This window comes from Danio rerio, chromosome 15 (genome assembly GCF_049306965.1).
Source record: "Danio rerio strain Tuebingen ecotype United States chromosome 15, GRCz12tu, whole genome shotgun sequence".
Lineage (NCBI taxonomy): Eukaryota > Metazoa > Chordata > Actinopteri > Cypriniformes > Danionidae > Danio > Danio rerio.
In genome coordinates this window covers 23,599,982-23,619,903 of record NC_133190.1, presented here as the reverse complement: position 1 = coordinate 23,619,903, position 19,922 = coordinate 23,599,982, and the positions used below count along the sequence as shown (strand labels likewise).

General features: G+C 39.5%; 1 protein-coding gene across 2 annotated transcripts; it reads left to right on the top strand.

Moving 5' to 3' along the window:
- Nucleotides 1-135: 135 nt before the first annotated feature.
- Nucleotides 136-18,752, top strand: a2m2d (alpha-2-macroglobulin 2, member d). 2 transcript variants are annotated; one of them, NM_001386282.1, is made up of 34 exons: nt 144-240; nt 1,006-1,186; nt 1,297-1,453; nt 4,970-5,022; nt 5,110-5,130; nt 5,267-5,432; nt 5,535-5,619; nt 5,764-5,869; nt 5,969-6,089; nt 6,196-6,305; nt 6,406-6,576; nt 6,653-6,886; nt 6,969-7,184; nt 7,273-7,422; nt 7,616-7,741; nt 9,044-9,131; nt 9,408-9,549; nt 13,588-13,813; nt 13,884-14,010; nt 14,088-14,209; nt 14,290-14,341; nt 14,828-14,911; nt 15,172-15,348; nt 15,479-15,554; nt 15,637-15,793; nt 16,511-16,585; nt 16,667-16,829; nt 16,912-17,105; nt 17,177-17,389; nt 17,489-17,607; nt 17,841-17,922; nt 18,009-18,092; nt 18,199-18,304; nt 18,587-18,752. In NM_001386282.1, the coding sequence occupies exons 1-34, from the start codon at nt 155-157 to the stop codon at nt 18,643-18,645; spliced, it is 4,329 nt and encodes a 1,442-aa protein (NP_001373211.1). In that variant the 5' UTR covers nt 144-154; the 3' UTR covers nt 18,646-18,752. The 2 variants fall into 2 exon arrangements, with proteins under 2 accessions (XP_073778725.1, NP_001373211.1); XM_073922624.1 differs by lacking the exon at nt 5,110-5,130 and having other exon boundaries at nt 136-240; nt 4,970-5,038.
- Nucleotides 18,753-19,922: the final 1,170 nt, after the last annotated feature.

Below are 19,922 nucleotides of genomic sequence, written 5' to 3'. Positions count from 1 at the left end.
AATCAACAAATGTGCATTTGCACAGGCTTTTAAACTATATTAGCTGGTTGAATCATTAATCAAATGATCAATATTTTTTTAAGGCCTCCTTCAGCAGGAGAGTCTCTTTATAAGGGACAGTTCAGGTCATCTCATGGCCTGGACACTCGTCATCATGGCTCTGAATGTTAGCTGTTGTTGGAAAGGGCTCCTCCTGAACTTTTTCCTCTTCGTCTGCGTCCAAGGACAAGCAGCAGAGCCGTAAGTTTTAACACTTTTTTTTTTTCCTAGAGGAAGGCAGTTATTTACTATTGTGTACATTTTTCAGTCTCTTTTATTGTGTATATTTGAATAATATAAAATTAAAATGATATTTTTATCAAAACTTTTATCATCAAAATATGATGATAACAATGTGTTACAGTAAATACTTTACATTTATCAAAACTATTTTTAAATCCTCTTTTAAATGGAATTTTCAATGGAAAAACGGATGCCACTTTATTTTTTGTTTTATTGTTGTTATGAATGGGGTGATGGTAAAAGAGGTGAAGTTCCAAACACAGCTTTATTATAATGCAGGGTGGTTAACAGGCAGACAAACAATCGAAATCCAATAAAAACACAACGTGGCGTCTCTGTCGTCTGAACACTATGACAGTAATGAATATTAATGAAGTTGCACAATAGAGCACGCTGATTGGTTTGAACCAAGCCTTACTCATGCATTAATGCAGCACACTGTAAGACGTAATAAGACACACTCTGACACAGACGTCCAGTCTGCACGCTGGAATACACGCTATTATCTCATGGTCATGACGCAGCTTCAAAAATTCGTTTCAAACCAGAAGTACAGATTTGCTTGAAATAATGCAAAAACAACCAATTTACACTTTTTAGTGAAATATATGTGTCCTAATAGTGTTTTTAGCAGTGTGGGACACATATACGACTGTCAACAGCTCAAAAAATGTGTTTTGGTGTTTCGTGAACCTTTATTTAACAATTATTATCTCACATCAGATCTTTCATGGTGACTTTTCCTGCCGTGATTGAGTCAGGATCCGAGGCCAAACTGTGTGCAAGTCTTCTGAAGCCCAATGAAAGTCTCGTCATGAACATATATCTGGTTCATGGGAACCAGAGCACATTACTGCTGCAGGAGAATGCTGAGCAAGAGTTTCACCGCTGCTTTAACTTCAAGGTCTTTTGCAAAACAAAATGAATTCAATACAATTGTAAACATTTGCTTTTTTGAAGAAAAGTTGCTGTCTGTTGCAGAAGTTGAAAATGCAAAACATTATTTCTCATCAGGCCCCTCTAGCAGAAGCAGAATCAGTGCAGAAAATCAAGGTTGAACTTCAGGGAGAGTCCTTCAAGATGACTGAGGAAAGAAAAGTCATGTTCAAATCTTACGATCCTCTGACCTTTATCCAGACTGATAAACCCATCTATATGCCTGGACAGATTGGTGAGTTGTGAATGTTTCAAAGTCTAAATTTTAGTAAATAATTCTGGTGTCACTGACATCTTACCCTGACCACAACTGATGTAACATACATTAAAGGGCCATGAAACCCCCTTGTTTCAGCAGAGTGTTTTCACAACTCTACTTAGGAAAAAGTCAGAAAAGTGGGCATGTCCAGCTCTGTTTAGGGGGAGTGTCGGAGGAAGAAAAGAGGCTTTGTGTGGGAGTGTCTATTTGAGCGCGCTGAATTTCAGAGTCAAAACACACACCCTACAGGGGAGAAAGAGACTGTTTACATGGACATCTGTAGTCGAACTATTTGCCAAATTATTAAATGGTGGACTTTAACTGCAGTTTGGCTCTTTCATTCAGGGAATTCATTCATGTCCCTCGCCACAAAGGAGATATTTGATTCGAGGAACTGCTCTAAGCGTGTATTTTCATGCAATGTTTGATACCGCACGGCGAATGAGAGAAAAAAAACCCAGCATTTCCCGGAAACTTAGATGCACTCAGCAGGTAGTGTCAGAAAGCTGCGTGTGTTATTCCGGTCACAAAATCCTACATGAGGTTATAGTTTGGTTGTAAAGCTAACTTGTTTACACTCGGTTCAATAGTTTGTTCGATACGAATAAAATATGAACTGAATAAACAAAGAGCACTGGTCGCTCACTTACCAAATCTGAAGAGACAGGACAATCACTAGCAACTAGAGCCGCGTCTTTATTAAGAGAAGACTACAAGCGAATCCGGATCTCAGCGTTTGCAGATGAGAACAGCTCTCAGGTAAACAATAATCCTCCTTAGACACGTAAGTTATTGTTGTCGAGCGTCGCGTACACTGTTAATCCTCACGTGAGTCTGCGCTCTCACAGAGAGAAAATGAAAACAAAACTTAACTGCAGCAAACTATAAAAGCAACACTTCACGCTTGTTTTGCCAACACAACGTGGCGTCTCTGCCGTCTGAACAAGCTTTACTCATGCATTAATGCAGCAGGCTGTAAGACGTAATAAGACACACTCTGGTACAGATGTCCAGTCTGCATGCTGGAATACAACGCTATTATGTCATGACCGTGACGCAGCTTCAAAAATTTGTTTCAAACCGGAAGTATGAATTTGCTTGAAATAACGCAAAAACAACCAATTTACACTTTTTATTGAAATATATGTGTCCTAATAGTGTTTTTAGCAGTGTGGGACACATATACGACTGTCAACAGCTCAAAAAATGTGTTTTGGTGTTTCGTGACCCTTTAAGTAAAGCATGTTATCATCATACGATGAGCTGAAGTAGCAGTATAGGACATCAGGGTCAAAAATACGCATGTTACAAATACCTGCAGATATTACAAGTTTGTAGTAAGTAGTTAAATGTATTTGCAAACATGTAAACATAATAGAGAACCAGATAAGTTTAAAAAACAGATAAGAATGAGAGTCCACAGCTAACAGCTTTGAAAACACAAGAGTGTGGGTAAAGCACTGCTTAAATAAGAGCACTTTGGTCAAAGAGTGCGTCAGAAAGTGTAATAAGCTCCAAAGACAAATACTAATTAGCTGCCATGTTAGGGTGAAAAGTTGAACTAACAGTCACATACACCTTTAAATAAGATGCCTTGTGCCCATTTAAACCATTAAGCAAAACCTTTAAGAGCATACGGCCCTCATCTTGTGCAGCACCCATATGTGTTGCATCATCTGTACTAGGGAAAAGCATACTCAAGGAGCACTCATAACATTATCAAATTAGAAGATGCCAATCCTTTAGAGCGACCAATCAATTTTTGTATACTTTGTGTCCTGTATGAGCATTAAGGCATTACATAATCATTTAGGAAGAATGATGACTTTTTTCAATACATGGGCCACTTGTTGTATGAGTCAACAGATTTCCTTGCAATGACTCTCGCATTTGATGGTGGCTCTGCAGGCTCAATGCACACCTCAGTAATGCATGACTTTGTTCTCCATATGAGAGGCATCTTTAAGCTGCCATCACCAAAAAGCCTTTTATATTCATTCATTCATTTATTCATTTTGTTGTCAGCTTAATCCCTTTATTAATCCGGGGTCGCCACAGCAGAATGAACCGCCAACTTATCAAGCAAGTTTTTTACGCAGCAGATGCCCTTCCAGCCGCAACCCATCTCTGGGAAACATCCACACACACATTCACACACTCATACACTACAGACAATTTAGCCTACCCAATTAACCTTTGGACTGTGGGGGAAACTGGAGCACCCGGAGGAAACCCACACGAAGGCAGGGAGAACATTCAAACTCCACACAGAAACGTCAACTGAGCCGAGGTTTGAATCAGTGACCCAGCGACCTTCTTGCTGTCAGGCGACAGCACTACCTACTGCGCCACTGCCTCGCCTAGCCTTTTATATATTAAGTATAAATATTTAAGTAGTTCAGTACATTATTCTTGTGTCATTTTATCATTCACTTTTTTCACAATTTTTTCAAATTTGTTTTGTTTTATTTTTGTTTGTATTTTTTGGTCCAGTGTGTCAGTGTGCTATATACCCTCACTAGGGTGCTCGAGGGTAAATGGGAGTATGCCCAACCAGTCCACATGTGTTTTGTGGACATAGAGAAGGCATTCGACCATGTCCCTCGTGGCATGCTGTGGGGATGCTGTGGGAGTATTGGGTCAGAGACACTTTGTTAAAGGCTGTCTGGTCCATATATGAACAGAGTAGGAGTTTGGTTCGCATTGCCGGCACTAAGTCAGACTTGTTTCCAGTGCATGTTGGGCTCTGGCAGGGCTACTCTTTGTCCCTAATTCTGTTTATAATTTTTATGGACAGAATTTCAATGCCCACCCTTGGGCTGGAAAGAGTCCGGTTCGGGGACCACAGGATTTCATCTCTGTTCTTTGCAAATGATGTTGTTCTGTTGGCTTCATCAAAAATGGACCTTCAGCATGCACTGGGGCAGTTTGCTGCCGAGTGTGACGCGGCTGGGATGAGAATTAGCACTTCCGAGGCCATAGTGCTCCACCAGAAAAAGGTGGATTGCCATCTTCAGGTTGGAGGAGGGTCCTTACTCCAGGTGGAGGACTTCAAGTATCTTGGAGTTTTGTTCATGAGTGATGGAAGGATGGAGTGTGAGATTGACAGGTGGATCGGTGCAGCTGCGGTAGTAATGCGGTCAATGTACCGGTCCGTTGTGGTAAAGAATGAGCTGAGACGAAAGGCAAAGCTCTCGATTTACCAGTCAATCTATGTTCCTGCTCTCACCTAAGGTCAGGAGCTTTGGGTCATGACCGAAAAGACAAGATCTCTGATACAATCGGCTGAAGTGAGTTTCCTTCGCAGGGTTGCAGGGCGCACCCATACAGATAGGGTGAGGAGCTCTGTCAGCTCCTTTAGAATATTTTTTTCCCAAAAAAACACGACATGTTGACTACTTTTTTCTCCACTGTAACAACTTCCTTTACATGTGCATTACCTTTAAATGTACATTATAGCGGGGGCTATAACAAATTTTTATGTTTTCAAAGTGAACTTCAGAGTTGTTACCATGGATACAAACTTTGCACCAGTTGATCAGCAGGTATGACGTGTTTTATGTTGGATTTAAATCCTCTGAAAATCTATTATAAATTATTGAACTAGTTTTTTTTTTTAATCTCTTTTCCAGTACAGTATTATCGTGCTTGAGGTAAGAACATAAGATCTTCTCTACAGTCATTACAAAACCTTTACTGTGCTTTGAAAAACCATATATCTCTTCCTTAATGGTCAAGATGTTTTGTTGACTGTGTGACTAAATGGATTGTGTTTTTGGTATTAAACAGGACAGTCAAGATAACAGGATTGGTCAATGGACAAATGTTTCCTCAACAAGGTGGATTTTGCAGCGCTCATATGAATTAAACCCAGAATGTCGTGAAGGCGCATACAAACTAAAGGCTTTTATTGGAGAAAGGATGATCTTACATGATTTTCAGGTGAAAAAATACGGTAAGTCATAAAAGGGAATAGCTTGGTGTGTGTCATGTCACAGAATTCAAATTATATTGTTGTTTATTAAGTTATTGTAATACTAACTGTCTTGATTTCTAGTTTTGCCTAAGTTCGAAGTAACATTAAAAAAACCAAAGACAGTGAGTGTTGTTGAGGAGGAACTGTTAATTGAGGTTTGCGCAAAGTGAGTCATTTATTTCTTTTCTTTATAGTCAAATTGTGTTACTTTAACTGTTGAGTGCATTCTCTGGGGTCAATTATCATAGAATATTATTTATTTTACTTAACCCTGGGTTGTATCAGTTGCTTGAACATTTTCACTTTACAGATACACTTATGGACAACCTGTGCCTGGTAAATCATGGGTAAAAGTGTGCCGTGATCCTTTGCCCTACATTTTTTTCTTTCCATTGTGTTTAGGGGAAACCCTTGAGGTATGTTAGCTGAACTGCACTATACAACATTTTTCCTTCTTCTATTCATTTAAATTACACTTCAGCTAATATGATTTTTTTTTAATTCATTACAATTAGATAACAAAGACTGGCTGTGCCATCCATAACTTTGGTTTATCAATGATATTGAACTCCACACTAAAGAATAACTTAAAGGATTCTCTTCATGTTGAGGCAGTGGTTACAGAAGAAGGAACAGGTGAGCTGTTGGGTTTGGTCATATATTAATCTGATTTTATTAACTTTCTAATTTTTTATTTTAATACACATATGAATATTTATTTCGTCGTATTTTACTATTACAGAGATCACCAGGACAAAATCTGAATCTGTACATCTCACTTATGAAATTGGCAAAGCCACACTTATTGACCTGCCCAAAACATATGAACATGGATCAGTCATAAAAGGAAAAGTAAGTCTGAAATCTATTTGTCTCAGTTTAATGCCATTAATGTATGCAAAAATATACATTTTCCTGATTATATTCCTGATTACAATCTTATTTTTAACAGATCAAACTTTTCGATTTTAAAGATGCTCCAATTCCAAACAAAGAGGTTTATCTTTTAGAGGGTGAAAACTGGTCCTCCAAACTGCTCCTAAATCTCACTACAGACAGTGATGGACTGGCCAGCTTCTCTCTTAATACATCTAGTCTTTCTAAAAAAGACATTTCTCTGATTGTAAGTTTGTATTTATCTAGTTTTAGTGACAGAAGGGTTTAGTAGCAACAGTCAACTCATTTCTGATTTTTTCCAGGCAAGTGTGTATCCAGATACCCGTTATTATGGCTACAAAACACCTTACTTCTCTACAGATAAAAAAACAGTTCAACTCTTCCAGATCGCCACTGCGTACTCCCCAACATTAAGTGAACTGATTATAGAAGATATTGAGCAGCCGATAAAGTGTGGCACTGAGATTACAGCCACTGTGAAGTATTATTTTGTTGGCGAGACTGTTGAAGACTTCAGTACTGACATTGTCTATATGGTGAGTACATGTGCTAATTCGTACAGTGATGGCTTTTATTCTTTGAAATTTTGTTTATCAAAGTGTCGTCTGTCTGTTTCAGGTCTTGTCCAGAGGAGTGATCGTTCATCATGGATTTGAGAAGGTTGAAGTGAAGTCTTCTTCTAATGGAGTAGCAAGTGGCACAATGTCCTTCAAACTGTCTGTTGGTGCAGATTTGACTCCTGTAGTGCAGATTCTGGCATACTGTGTTCTGCCCAGTGAAAATGTTATTGCTGCTAACAAAACATTAGACACTGAAAAATGTTTTGGTAATAAGGTATGTGTTGTAGCAGGTTAAAATAATCTACTTCGTACTGTGTTTCTGTTTGAATCCTAAAATAAATCCTATTTCTCTATCATCACAGGTGTCTCTGCAGTTTTCTCCTGCTAAAGCAGTTCCTGGTGAGAAAAACACTCTCCAGCTCTCAGCTCAGCCTGGTTCACTGTGTGGCCTCAGTGCTGTAGATCAGAGCGTCCTGATCCTGGAGTCAGGAAAACGTCTGGAGGCTGACAAGGTGTAGATGCTTTAAGATTCAATACTTTTAAAAAGTGTGTCTTTGTCTTAGGAATCTACAGTATGAATCTCGTGAAAAAAATACTAAATTTAGATGTGTCTGCTGTAATCTATCATCTGATATTCAGTTTTTTGAAAGTCCATGAAAGAATTAGTAATCTGACTGACTGTGTGTGAATGTGGTCTCATTGTAGATTTTCAACCTGCTACCAGTTCACTCGGTGTCAGATTATCCTTACAGTGTTGAAGATGGGCAGGCATGTCTGTATGTAAGACCTCGTCGATCTTTGCTGACAGACAACACCTATGAAACCTTAAAGGTAACAGGTGGATTACAACATCATTTACTAATTACCTGCTGCATTTAAGGTGCGTAGCTTTAATTACATTGAAACATAAATATACAGCTTACCTGATTCATTGTGATAGCTGAGCCTTTTTCTGTGAGGACAACATGCTAATCTGTGGTCGGATTCCTGACACGACTAACCGCAAATCATCTTCCACTGTCAATAAGTGTGTTATAGTTTACTTGTTTTTGATGTATGGACATAAAGAAAATACTGGTTCGGAAGGCCAAGTTCGCAGAGCCCGGAGTCAAACATTGAGTATGTTTACATGGGCAACAATACATTCATACAATTTTAATATGATTAAGACAATATTCTGATTAGGAGTCTACCATGTAAACAGCGATTTTTGATCACCTTAATCTGACTAAAGTCATAACTGATTAGAAATGGAATTAAGATGTGTGGAGTATGTATATATTAGTGGCATATTAAAGTAAACACCGTCGTCAAACTATTACCGTCATGTAGGACCTTTTGCTGCATTTTGTGACAAGATCTACACACACAGCTGTCAGTAAAGGACTGCACATACACACACATCAACATGCGGTATCAATAAAAGCAACACTCTTCCACCAGTCCTTCATTATCGCGTCAAGTACCCCAGTTTGTCACGGGGCATAAATGAAATGTTCATGAGTGAAAGTTTAACTGCTGAACTGCAGTTAAAGTCGAGCAAATGAAGAGGAAACACCCAAAATTATGTGAAACTCTGCAGGAAACGTAAATTGCCTGGTGATGCAACATTCAAAAAGCACTTCACGTAATTATATTTTTGTCTTATTCAGATTTTAGCAAATAACTATTACTGATGTCCATGTAAACGCAATCAGTAGTCTTCAATATAAGTGAAAGATCCAGATGTGCAACCTGCTGATTTGATTCAAAGGATCACTTTTTTGTCAGACGGCTCACCGGTTTGACTTTCATTCACCATCATTCATTTTAAAAAGCACCCGATCCATTTTATTTGTTTATATTTTAATGGAACACAATAACTCTACAGGTGCCTGATGGTTTGATGTGGAGCTAACGTTAATCATGTTATTCCCTCTAGTGAATGCATAAAAATCGTCATCATAATTCACTCGAGTGCACGGCTCAATGACTCACGCCCCCCCTTAAGAGGTGCTACCTCACAGTTTGAAAATCCCTGCTGTAGATTATGTCTGAAAGAGAAAATGCTGCATTTTCAAAAATGAATTCTCGAAAAGCCCTCTTCCATATGCTGTATTTCAATTAAACTGAACTTTGTTTATCCTTTGACAGAGTGTGGGGCTGAAAATGGCAACAAATTTGGCTGTGCGAGTCCCTGAGTGTCTGTTATACAAAGGCTTGGCTTATCACAAAAATTTTGGTAAATGTACTGTTTTTCCTGTGTACGCTTTAACAATTAAATATAGCATTGTTTGTGTTAAAGTGTATTGTAAAAAAAGACATAAAATGTCCATGCCCAGTTTCAGTTGTAATCATGTTTTAGTAGTTTCTAACTTTAAGTCAGTGTTATTAAACAAACATCAAATATCATTCAAAAGACTAAAAACACTAACATAAACGTAAACAGTATATAGATTTGATTATTTTGATATGTTACACATACCTGTCACTTAATGCCAAATATTACTTTTTTCAGTGATGTATCGTCAGAATGCTCCAGCACCCGGGATGTTTGCTCAAGGAATGGCTGGTGTTGATGGACTGGTTGGAAATTCTCCATCAGTGACAATTAGGACAGTCTTTCCAGAAACATGGATCTGGGAGCTTGCTGAAGTGGGGTATGTGAAACATAACTGGTGCATTTTTCCATTAACGTATGCAGTGCATTAGAAACTATTCATAGCGCTTCACGTTTTCCACATTTTTTTATGTTACAGCCTTATTCCAAAATAGAATCAATTTATTTAATTACTACCCCATAATGCACTGGGGCAGTTTGCAGCTGAGTGTGACGTGGCTAGAATGCAATTCAGCACCTCCAAGTCCGAGGCCATGGTGCTCCCCTGGAAAAAGGTGGTTTGCCATCTCCAGGTTGGAGGGAAGTCCTTACCCCAGGTGGAGCAATTTAAATATCTCTGGGTTTTATTCACGAGTGAGGGAAGGATGGAGCGTGAGATTGACAGGCGGATTGGTGCAGTGGCAGCAGTAACAAGCGGACGAAATGAGTTTCCTATGAAGGGTGGCAGGGCGTAGTAATATGGATAGGGTGAGGAGCTCTGACACCCGGGAGGAGCTTGGAGTAAAGCTGCTGCTCCTGCACATCAGGAAAAGTCAGCTGAGGTGGCTCGGGCATCTGTTTCGAATGCCTCCTGGACACCCACCTAGGGAGGTGTTTCAGGCATGTCCCACTGGGAAGAGGCCTCTGGGAAGACTCAGGACAGGAGGGACTATGTCTCTCGGATGGCCTGGTAACATCTCGTGATCCCACCGGAGGAGCTGGAGGAAGTGTCTGAAGTTCTCTCCTAAGACTGCTGCCCCGGTGATCCGGCCCCGGAAAAGCGGCAGAAGATGGATGAATGAATGAATACCCCATAATGACTATGTGAAAAAAAAGATTTTTTGAAATTTTTGCAAATTTATTAAAAATAAAAAAACCTGAAAAATCACATGTGCATAAGTATACACAGCCTTTGCTCAATACTTTGTTGATGCACCTTTGGCAGCAATTACAGCCCCAAGTCTTTTTGCATATGATTCCACGCTTGGCACACCTGTCTTTGGAAATTTTTGCCCATTCCTCTTTGCAGTACCTCTCAAGCTCTATCAAGTTGGACGGTAAGCAACGAAGTGCCGCCATTTTCTGAACTCTCCAGATGTTCAATAGGATTTGGGTCTGGGCTCTGGCGAAGCCACTCAAGGACATTCACCGAGCTGTTGTGAAGCCACTCCATTGATATTTTGGAGGTGTGCTTTGGGCCACTTTGCTGCCACAGCCTAAGGTCAAGAGCACTCTGAAGCAGGTTTATATTCAGGATGTCTCTGTACATTGCTGCATTCATCTTTCCCGTCATCCTGACCAGTCTTCAAGTTCCTGCTGCTGAAAAACATCCCCACAGCATGATGTTGCCTTCACCATGCTTCAATGTAGGGATGGTATTAGCCTGGTGATGAGCGGTACCTGGTTTTCTCCAAACGTAACCCCAGGCATTCACTCCAAAGAGTTCAATTTTAGTCTCATCATTCCAGAGAATTTTGTTTCCTATGATCTGAGAGTCTTTTAGATGCCTTTTGGCAAATTCCAGACAAGGAGTGGCTTCCATTTGGCCAATCTACCATACAGGCCTGATTGGTGGATTGCTGCACAGATGGTTGTCCTTCTGTAAGGCTGTCTTCTCTTCACAGAAGAACGCTGGAGCTCAGACCATCGGGTTATTGATCACCTCCCTGACTAAGGCCCTTTCCCCCGATCACTCAGTTTATATGGCCAGCCAGCTCTAGGAAAAGTCCTGGTGGTGCCAAACATCTTCTGCTTATGGATGATGGAGGCCACTGTGCTCATTGGAACAGAGCAGCAGAAAGTTTTTTTTCTTCTCTAGCCTTGTGCCTTGTGGCAATCCTGTCCCAGAGGTCTACAGACAATTCCTTTGTCTTCATGCTTGGTTTGTGCTTTGACATGAACTGCCAACCCTGGGATTTTATATAGACTGTTGTATGTCTTTTCAAATCATGTCCAATCAACTAAATTTACCACTATAGGTGTGTTAAGGTGCTGAAACATCTTATGAATGATCAGTGGAAACAGAATGTACCTGAGCTCAATTTAGAGCTTCACGGCAAAGACTGTGAATTCTTCTGTACATGTGATTTTTTTTTTTTAGTTAATTCGCAACAATTTCAATAAAATAAATTTATATCTATATGCACCCACACATATAAAAATCAATTTATATATAGTGCTGTCACCCTCACGCTCTGTTCCTGCAGGAACACACTCAGAGCACCTATGCCACCCGTCAACCTCCAGTAGGAGTCTTCACCTCCCCCTCATCTCTTCCGACTCCTACCGGAGCCAGCTAAATAGCTCACCCAACCCCGAGCTGTGACACGAGTCACGTCACCGACCCTCCCCGGCCCTTGCTTATATTTATGTTCATTTTTGTTTCATTTCTCACACTTATCTTTTTTTTTCTAAATTTATTTATATATGTGTGTATATATATATATATATATATATATATATATATATATATATATATATATATATATATATATATATATGCACCCACGCATATAAATATATATTTATATATAATGCTGTCACCCTCAAGCTCTAACTCCCACGGAGTTGATCCCGAGCACCGGACCCCCGCAGGGGTCATCGCCCAACTGCCATTCACCCTCCAGCTGGGGCTTCACCGACCCTTCCTTTTCCCGACTCCAGCTGGAGACGGCACATACAGCTCTCTCTCCCGCAGGAGTGCCAGGAGCTTCGACTCTCGCAAGAGTCAGTAAAAAACGCCCCTCCAAGGCCCTAGATTACTCCATTATATATTTATATATCTATATGTTTCATATAAATATATAATTATATATAGTGCTGCCACCTCCCAGCTCCATCTCCGCAAGGAGTGTTCCTCGAGCAAATTACTCCTTCGGAGTCCCTGCCCCCTTCACCCCCCTCTCCAGCCGGAGTCCTTTCTTCCCTTTCCCTTATAATGACTTCAGCAGGATTCCCACCCACCCCATTTCTCTGACCCCCGCAGGTGTCTCCCCGAGTTTCTACTCCCGCAGGAGTATTCACAGCCCACGCCAACTCTGCTCGAGTTCCCGCAGTAACCTGTTTCACCCTTTGCTCCAAAGGAGCCCCTTTACCTTTTCTTTTTCAAATAACTATATCCAGCAGCCGGATACAGCATTTCAAGCCTTTTGGGGAGTTTCTTCGAATACATGGCTGCTGTCCCGAGCTTCATGCATTCGGGGAGCTCTCGAGAACCACCTGATCTCACACTCCACTCACATGCTCTATGAACCTGGCGGGAGCCCTGGGCTCAACTATCTCCGAGCTCAGGGTTCTCTCCCGGGACAGCATGCCAAACCTGCTTACAGTTGTCAAGCAATATCTAAGTGTGAACTCTTGAAGTGAAGATTTTAAACTAATTTCGAGAGCATGTGATATAATTGACTGCAGCTGGCCACCTATCTACACTCATTAGTTAGCTAATCAGATCTATCCTAACTCACTATAATTAGCCTAGCTAGATATTACTCCCTTATCTTCGTTTTCTGAAGACACCCCCCATCCACCCCCTTTCTCCTCCTTTTCTCCTTTACAAAAAAGGGGAGCTCTCAAGAACCTCCTGATCTCATACTCCCCTCACATGCTCTATGGACCTGACGGGAGCCCTGGGCTCAACTATCTCCGAGCTCAGGGTTCTCTCCCGGGACAGCATGCCGAACCGGCTTACAGTTGTCAAGCAATATCTAAGTGTGAACTTTTGAAACGTTTTTGAGGGAGAGATTCGTGGCTGTGACATGTTTTGATTGATGGATTAGTTGATAAATAAGATGTTTTTTCACTTTGTCTTGTTTTTGCATAAACCTTACATGCATATAGTCCAATATTGTTGTTGTTGTGACATAAAAGTGTCTGAAGAGGATTGACTTGGTATCATAATTGCACAAAACGTGGAATGACTGTAAACAAAAAAATTGTTTGTAGCCTGCAAATTTTTACACTTAAAATCAAAAAAGAGGCTCTTGCCAAGACAGAATGCAGATGATTCAAAATCCCTCAAATTCCAGACTTACATATGTAAGAATGTAGCTCAATTGTTGAGTAAGAATCAGTCAGGCTTATTGTTATTATTGCACCACAGAGACTCTGGATCAGCTGAGGTTCCTGTCAAAGTTCCTGACACCATCACCACTTGGGAAACAGAGGCCTTCTGTCTGTCCTCCACAGGTCTGGGCTTGGCTCCTCCTGCTCAACTGACAGTTTTCCAGCCCTTTTTCCTGGAGCTCTCTCTGCCTTACTCCATCATCCGTGGGGAGATCTTTGAGCTCAAGGCCACTGTCTTCAACTATCTGTCCAAGTGCATCATGGTGAGATTTCAGACTCAGTCTGATCCAATCAGATCAAATATTCCACTAATCACATGTGCTTGATTGGCAGGTTAAAGTGAGTCCAGCTCCTTCCTCAGACTACACTCTCAAAGCCTCCTCTGATGATCAGTATTCATCCTGTCTCTGTGCTAATGGAAGAAAAACCTTTAAATGGATCCTCACTCCTTCTGTTCTTGGTGAATTGTCCAGTCTGAATCATAGTTTCTCAGTGTTTGTGTCTGCTGTATCTTCACATACATGTCTTGTGTTGCAGGAGTGGTGAATGTTACAGTCAGTGCAGAGGCAGAGGCGTCCCAGACTGTGTGTGACAATGAGATTGTGAGTGTGCCAGAGAGAGGACGCATTGACATCGTCACACGAAGTCTGCTTGTACAGGTCAGGTCACATCAAACAGCTCTCAGACATCATCTACCATTGATTCTAATGTTGTTTGTGTTGTTATTTTTATGCTGCAGGCTGAAGGAATTGAAAAGACAGAGACCAACAGCTGGTTACTGTGTCCAAAGGGTGGGTTCCAAAAATTGGTCAGATATTTTGGTGTAAAAGCACTCATAATGCAGAAAACATTTTGATTGCATTCAATTTTTCAATCAAGCACAGTATCAAGCAGAGAAGTTTTTTTTTTTCAATTAATACACATGTTGCCTCAAGGAAGTCAGATTCTGCACAAATGAGTAAATTAGCATGCAGTATCAAAACTACATATTGAGAACACACATTCAATTTAAGGACTACTCTATTTGGAGGAACCATGTTATCATTATATTATCACGTCTACAATATGTGACAATACTGAAAAATCTCATTTTAAAACTGCTGATGGTTTTCTCTCTTACCCATGTGGTTAAAACAGAATAATTTCTGATTGTGGCTCCACTTACTTATTATTGGAACTTGTGAAATGAAATAAGTGGAAGTGATTGAAACTAAATTTTATTTTGAAATATTACACTCCTGATGACTGATGCGTGCGTCTCTGCCTCTGATTGACAGGTGACAGTCTCTCAGAGAAAGTGGATCTTACTCTGCCTAAAGATGTGATAGAGGGATCAGCAAAATCCTCAGTTTCAGTCATTGGTAACATTTACGGAGAGGCGTCTGGATGCAGACCTGGTGCAGATGCAATCTGAGCTGCATGCAATGATTTTTAATGGACTTACCTATACCTATCCATCAAAGTGACATCACTAGCTCCATTAAGTGCATTGCGTCTGACACTGCATCTCTGAAAAATGCAATCTCAGCTTGCATCATAAATGCTGCATCCAGTTACTATTGCATTTACATACAGAAAGAGGAGCTTGTGTTTGGATTTCTAAAATGTGTTTGGTTTGCAGGAGACATATTGGGTCGTGCACTGCAGAATCTTCATGGATTATTACGGATGCCGTACGGCTGTGGAGAACAAAACATGGCTGTTCTTTCTCCCAATATTTACATTCTGCAGTATCTGGAGAACACAAAGCAGCTCACATCAGCCATACGAGAGAAAGCCAGCAGCTTCCTTAAGAGTGGTGAGACACATCAGTCATGATGAGAAACTACTGAGATGGAAAAATTATTTGTTTATTTTTTAACAAAGCTGAATGTCAGACACAATCTGCTCTAACATTAACAAGCATTAATCATTATGCCACTAAACAGGATACCAGAGACAACTGAACTACAAGCATTTTGATGGGGCTTACAGCACATTTGGTTATGGTGATGGGAACACATGGTATATATAATTTCACTCTTTTGTTAAAGCAAAATTAACATCAAGGAAATATTCTAAACAATTAAATCTTTCACACCACCAGGTTGACTGCCTTTGTCCTGAGGTCTTTTGGCAAAGCTCAGAAATACACATTTATTGATCCACAAATTATTCAGAGTGCAAAGGATTGGTTAATAAGCAGACGGGATTCAGACGGCTGTTTTATCCAACAGGGAAGACTGTTTAACAACAGAATGAAGGTCTGTCTATCTATCTATCTATCTATCTATCTATCTATCTATCTATCTATCTATCTATCTATCTATCATGAGATGATGTCTGGGCACTACAAGTCCTAGCAGGCTTTGCGCCATGTAAGGAAGTGTTGTTGTTTACGTGCGGACATTTTATTTCCTGGTTGCAGCGTAAATTAACAACAGGTTGTAGAGTGCTCAGCGCTATATAAGTGAGTCACAAAGTTTGTTTGCCCATTTGCTTCTGGGTTTTGCATCTGAGTCACGGCACCAATGTAACCCCCGCCGATCCTACGCCACCCAACCAGCTCTGAGCTGGGATTGAACTGGCGACCTTCCGCATGGAAGTCGGTTGCTCTAATAAAGAGGCTAAAGACCATGGCCTCTAGCGTCTGTCACTAGAGCACCTTTAGAGGTCACAGGAAGGAGGGTTACCTGCACAGCACCTACTGGCTGGCCTCTAAAGGTGTTCTAGCGATAGACATTGCATATCTATCTATCTATCTATCTATCTATCTATCTATCTATCTATCTATCTATCTATCTATCTATCACCATAACAAACATCTAGAAAAAAAATGTAGTAACTAGGAAACTTTACTTTTACTTTTAAATTTTTCTCTTTCAAACATTTAGGATTTGTCAAGCCAAGATAAATGTGTGTCTATATTCACATAAAGGTGTTGATTGTGTTGCCTTACCCCAAATTTTCCTCTATCATAGGGTGGAGTGAATGATAACGTGACCATGACGGCCTACATTACTGCATCACTGCTTGAACTGGAAACTCCTGTCACAGTAAGTTCATCATCAGGAAACTCAGTATAAACTCTTAGTAAAATGAAACTCGCAGCATCTGTTCGTCTGTTTGTGTTTCAGGATCCTGTCATCACTAAAGGTTTGTCATGTTTGAGGTCCGTCATCGAGGAAGTCAAAAACACTTACACCACTGCTCTGCTGGCCTACACTTTCAGTCTGGCTAGAGACACCAACACTCGACAGCAGCTTTTCAACAAACTGGAGGATCTTGCAATTTCAGATGGTAAAAGATTGCTTTCTGATGACTTTCTGCACTGCACTGTTGCTTTTGTCCTGCTGGTTGATTTGTCTTTTGTGTCCTAAAGGTCCTCTTGTCCACTGGTCTCAGTCTGCATCTGCTGATGACTCTGCTTCTCTGGATGTGGAGATCAGCTCATATGTGCTGCTAGCTGTTCTCACTGCAGATTCACTCACTACAGCTGATCTGGGCTTTGCTAACAGGATTGTCAGCTGGCTTGTGAAGCAGCAGAATGCCTATGGAGGATTCTCCTCCACACAGGTTCCTCAAATCAAACACATTATTGCTGAATGGCTAAAATTGTCACATGACTGATCTCATTTCTTTCCCAGGACACAGTGGTGGCTCTTCAGGCTCTGTCTTTGTACGCCACCAAAGTGTTCAGCTCTGACGGCTCCAGCACAGTGACTGTACAGTCAGCAGGAGACTCTCACCACTTTGATGTCAATCAGGACAACAAGTTACTGTACCAGGAGAAGCAGCTGGCCAATGTGCCGGGCAAATACAGCATTGAAGTCAAGGGCTCAGCCTGTGTGTCTGTGCAGGTCTGCAGTTTCACCTTCATTTACTCACCTTCTCTCTTGGCATTTTGGGGTTATTCTACTTTGAGATTGTTTATGAACATTTTATCTGTTTTGACTCAGATAGCTCAGTTTTACAACATTCCCACTCCTACTGAAGCTAAAACATTGAGCATTGATGCTAAGATTGAAGGAGATTGTGAAGCACTGGGACAAAATTTCATCTTCGACTTCACTGTCAAGTAAGAATAGACCTGAAAGTAATCCACAATACTAGAGTATGATAATGATTGATATTGAACATGACTGTTGCTTATTTCTAATTTTCATTCATTCAATCATTCATTTATTTTCCTTTGGCTTGGTCCCTGATTTATCAGGGGTCGCTACAGCGGAATGAATCGCCAACTACTTTTTGAACACTTTTATGACATTAAAAGCTTTTATCTAATCATTTCCATTTGCTGATTTCCAGATACGATGGGCCAGAGGAAAAGACTAACATGGCCATTGTAGACATTAAACTGTTATCTGGATTCACAGCTGATACATCTGCGGTGTGTTTGATGATACATCAAGCAGAAATAAAATCTCTAGATGTCAGTTTTAATACTTTAACTGACCTGCTCTTTTTTTCTTACAGCTTGGCACTTCTTCAGGAACATATGTATCACTTGTGGAGCGGGTCGATTCCAAAGATGACCATGTCATTGTGTATCTGAAGGAGGTGAGAGAACAGTAACATTCAAATGGTTGATTTTATGTCATTTTGATTTAATCAAATATAATAAATCCATTTTGTCAGTAACTGATAAGGTTGTGTTCTCCTGCAGATCCCTAAAAATGTTGCAATGAATTACCAGATACAAATGAAACAGGTTCTACCAGTTAAGAATCTCAAGCCAGCTGTGGTCAAAGTGTATGATTACTACCAAACAAGTAAGATGATTTATGCTATATATATATATATATATATATATATATATATATATATATATATATATATATATATATATTGCATTGCATGATAAAAAAAATTATAATAATAATATATATATATATATATATATATATATATATATATATATATATATATATATATATATATATATATATATATATATATATAATTTTTTTATCATGCAATGCAATGTTTATTTAAATTTATTTAATGTGTAAGTGTACCGTGATATGAATGATAACATCCTCCATTTCTTTCAGGTGATCAATCGGAGATTGAATACTCCTTCCACTGTGAAGCACTGAAGAACATCAATTAATATTTTTAAATGGTGAAACATGTTTAAGCATTTAAATGTTTATTATTACATTGCTTTTCTATATTCTGGTCAAGATTTAACATGATTATTAAAATTGTTGAACCCAAGTTATGGCGAGCTGGTTGAGTCTTTGTATGTCTAGAAGCTACATGTTATTTTAGAATCTGCTTTCAGAATTAGATGTTTTATGATTGAATATTTTGAAATGTTTCAACTTAGTATTAGATGATCATTTATGACTTTGAATATGTACTGTAACTTATCCTTTTATTAATTGAATTAAACCAACAACAGCCAAATTATGAGCAAATATGATCTGATAACATATAGCAAATCACTTCTCCACCAAATCATTAGATGGTCAAAAACTTTACTACAGTAATCTCATCACTGCCAGGTAACAAAAATACACTATTATTTCTAAAAGCTCACAACATTTCTTAAACTCTGAACTTCCTGCCTGGATCACCTGCTGATCTGCAAATCCAAGTTGTTTTTACAAACAAGATATATATTTCCTATACAAGATACTAACTATCGCCTTAGCTACTAATATCAGCATTCATGCTATGCATTCAAAACTTATATTGTAAATTGATTGCTTATTGTAAATTGATGTCTTATTGATGATTATTATTATGTTAGCAAACCTAATTTACAGGCCACATTTATTTTTTGGCTACTATTTGATTATTATATGAATATATTTTCTACCCTAGAGCACCCGGAGGAAACCCATGCAAACACAGGGAGAACATGCAAATAAACACAGAAACGCCAACTGACCCAGCCGAGGCTCATACCAGCGACCTTCTTGCTGCTAGGCAACTGCACTACCTACTGCGCCACTGCGTCGCCTAGAAAATAACATGTAATACAATAATTGCATGCTGTAATGAACTTTAAACAAATTGCCAAAATCATCAAAAATATTTCCTAAATGAGTACATTAATGCAGTCTATTTTTAACTTTAACTGAGCAGAAAACCATAATTATATCATCAAAGTTTTCTGAAGTTATAAAACATTTATTTAAAAAATTTATAAAAACATTTACTTTCTAACTGGTTCAATTAGCCATAATTGAACCAGCCTTTACCTTTACTTGACATAAATAGTCCCCATGATAATTAATTTACAGCTGTGTGTAGGCTATTTGATTTGGTCGCACACTGTTTCTGTTATAAGTGAATGTTTGCAAGAGACAGAGCTTCAGTTGTGAGTTCATTCAGTGTGATTTCGATTATACCAAGTTAATCAATAGCGAATAGTGTTTA

Coding starts and splice junctions, on each gene's coding strand:
- a2m2d (NM_001386282.1), top strand. CDS start 155: ATGGCTCTGAATGTTAGCTGTTGTTGGAAAGGGCTCCTCCTGAACTTT. Junction 7,742..9,043: donor ACACCTATGAAACCTTAAAG/GTAACAGGTGGA, acceptor ATCCTTTGACAG/AGTGTGGGGCTGAAAATGGC. Junction 16,830..16,911: donor GGATCTTGCAATTTCAGATG/GTAAAAGATTGC, acceptor TGTGTCCTAAAG/GTCCTCTTGTCCACTGGTCT.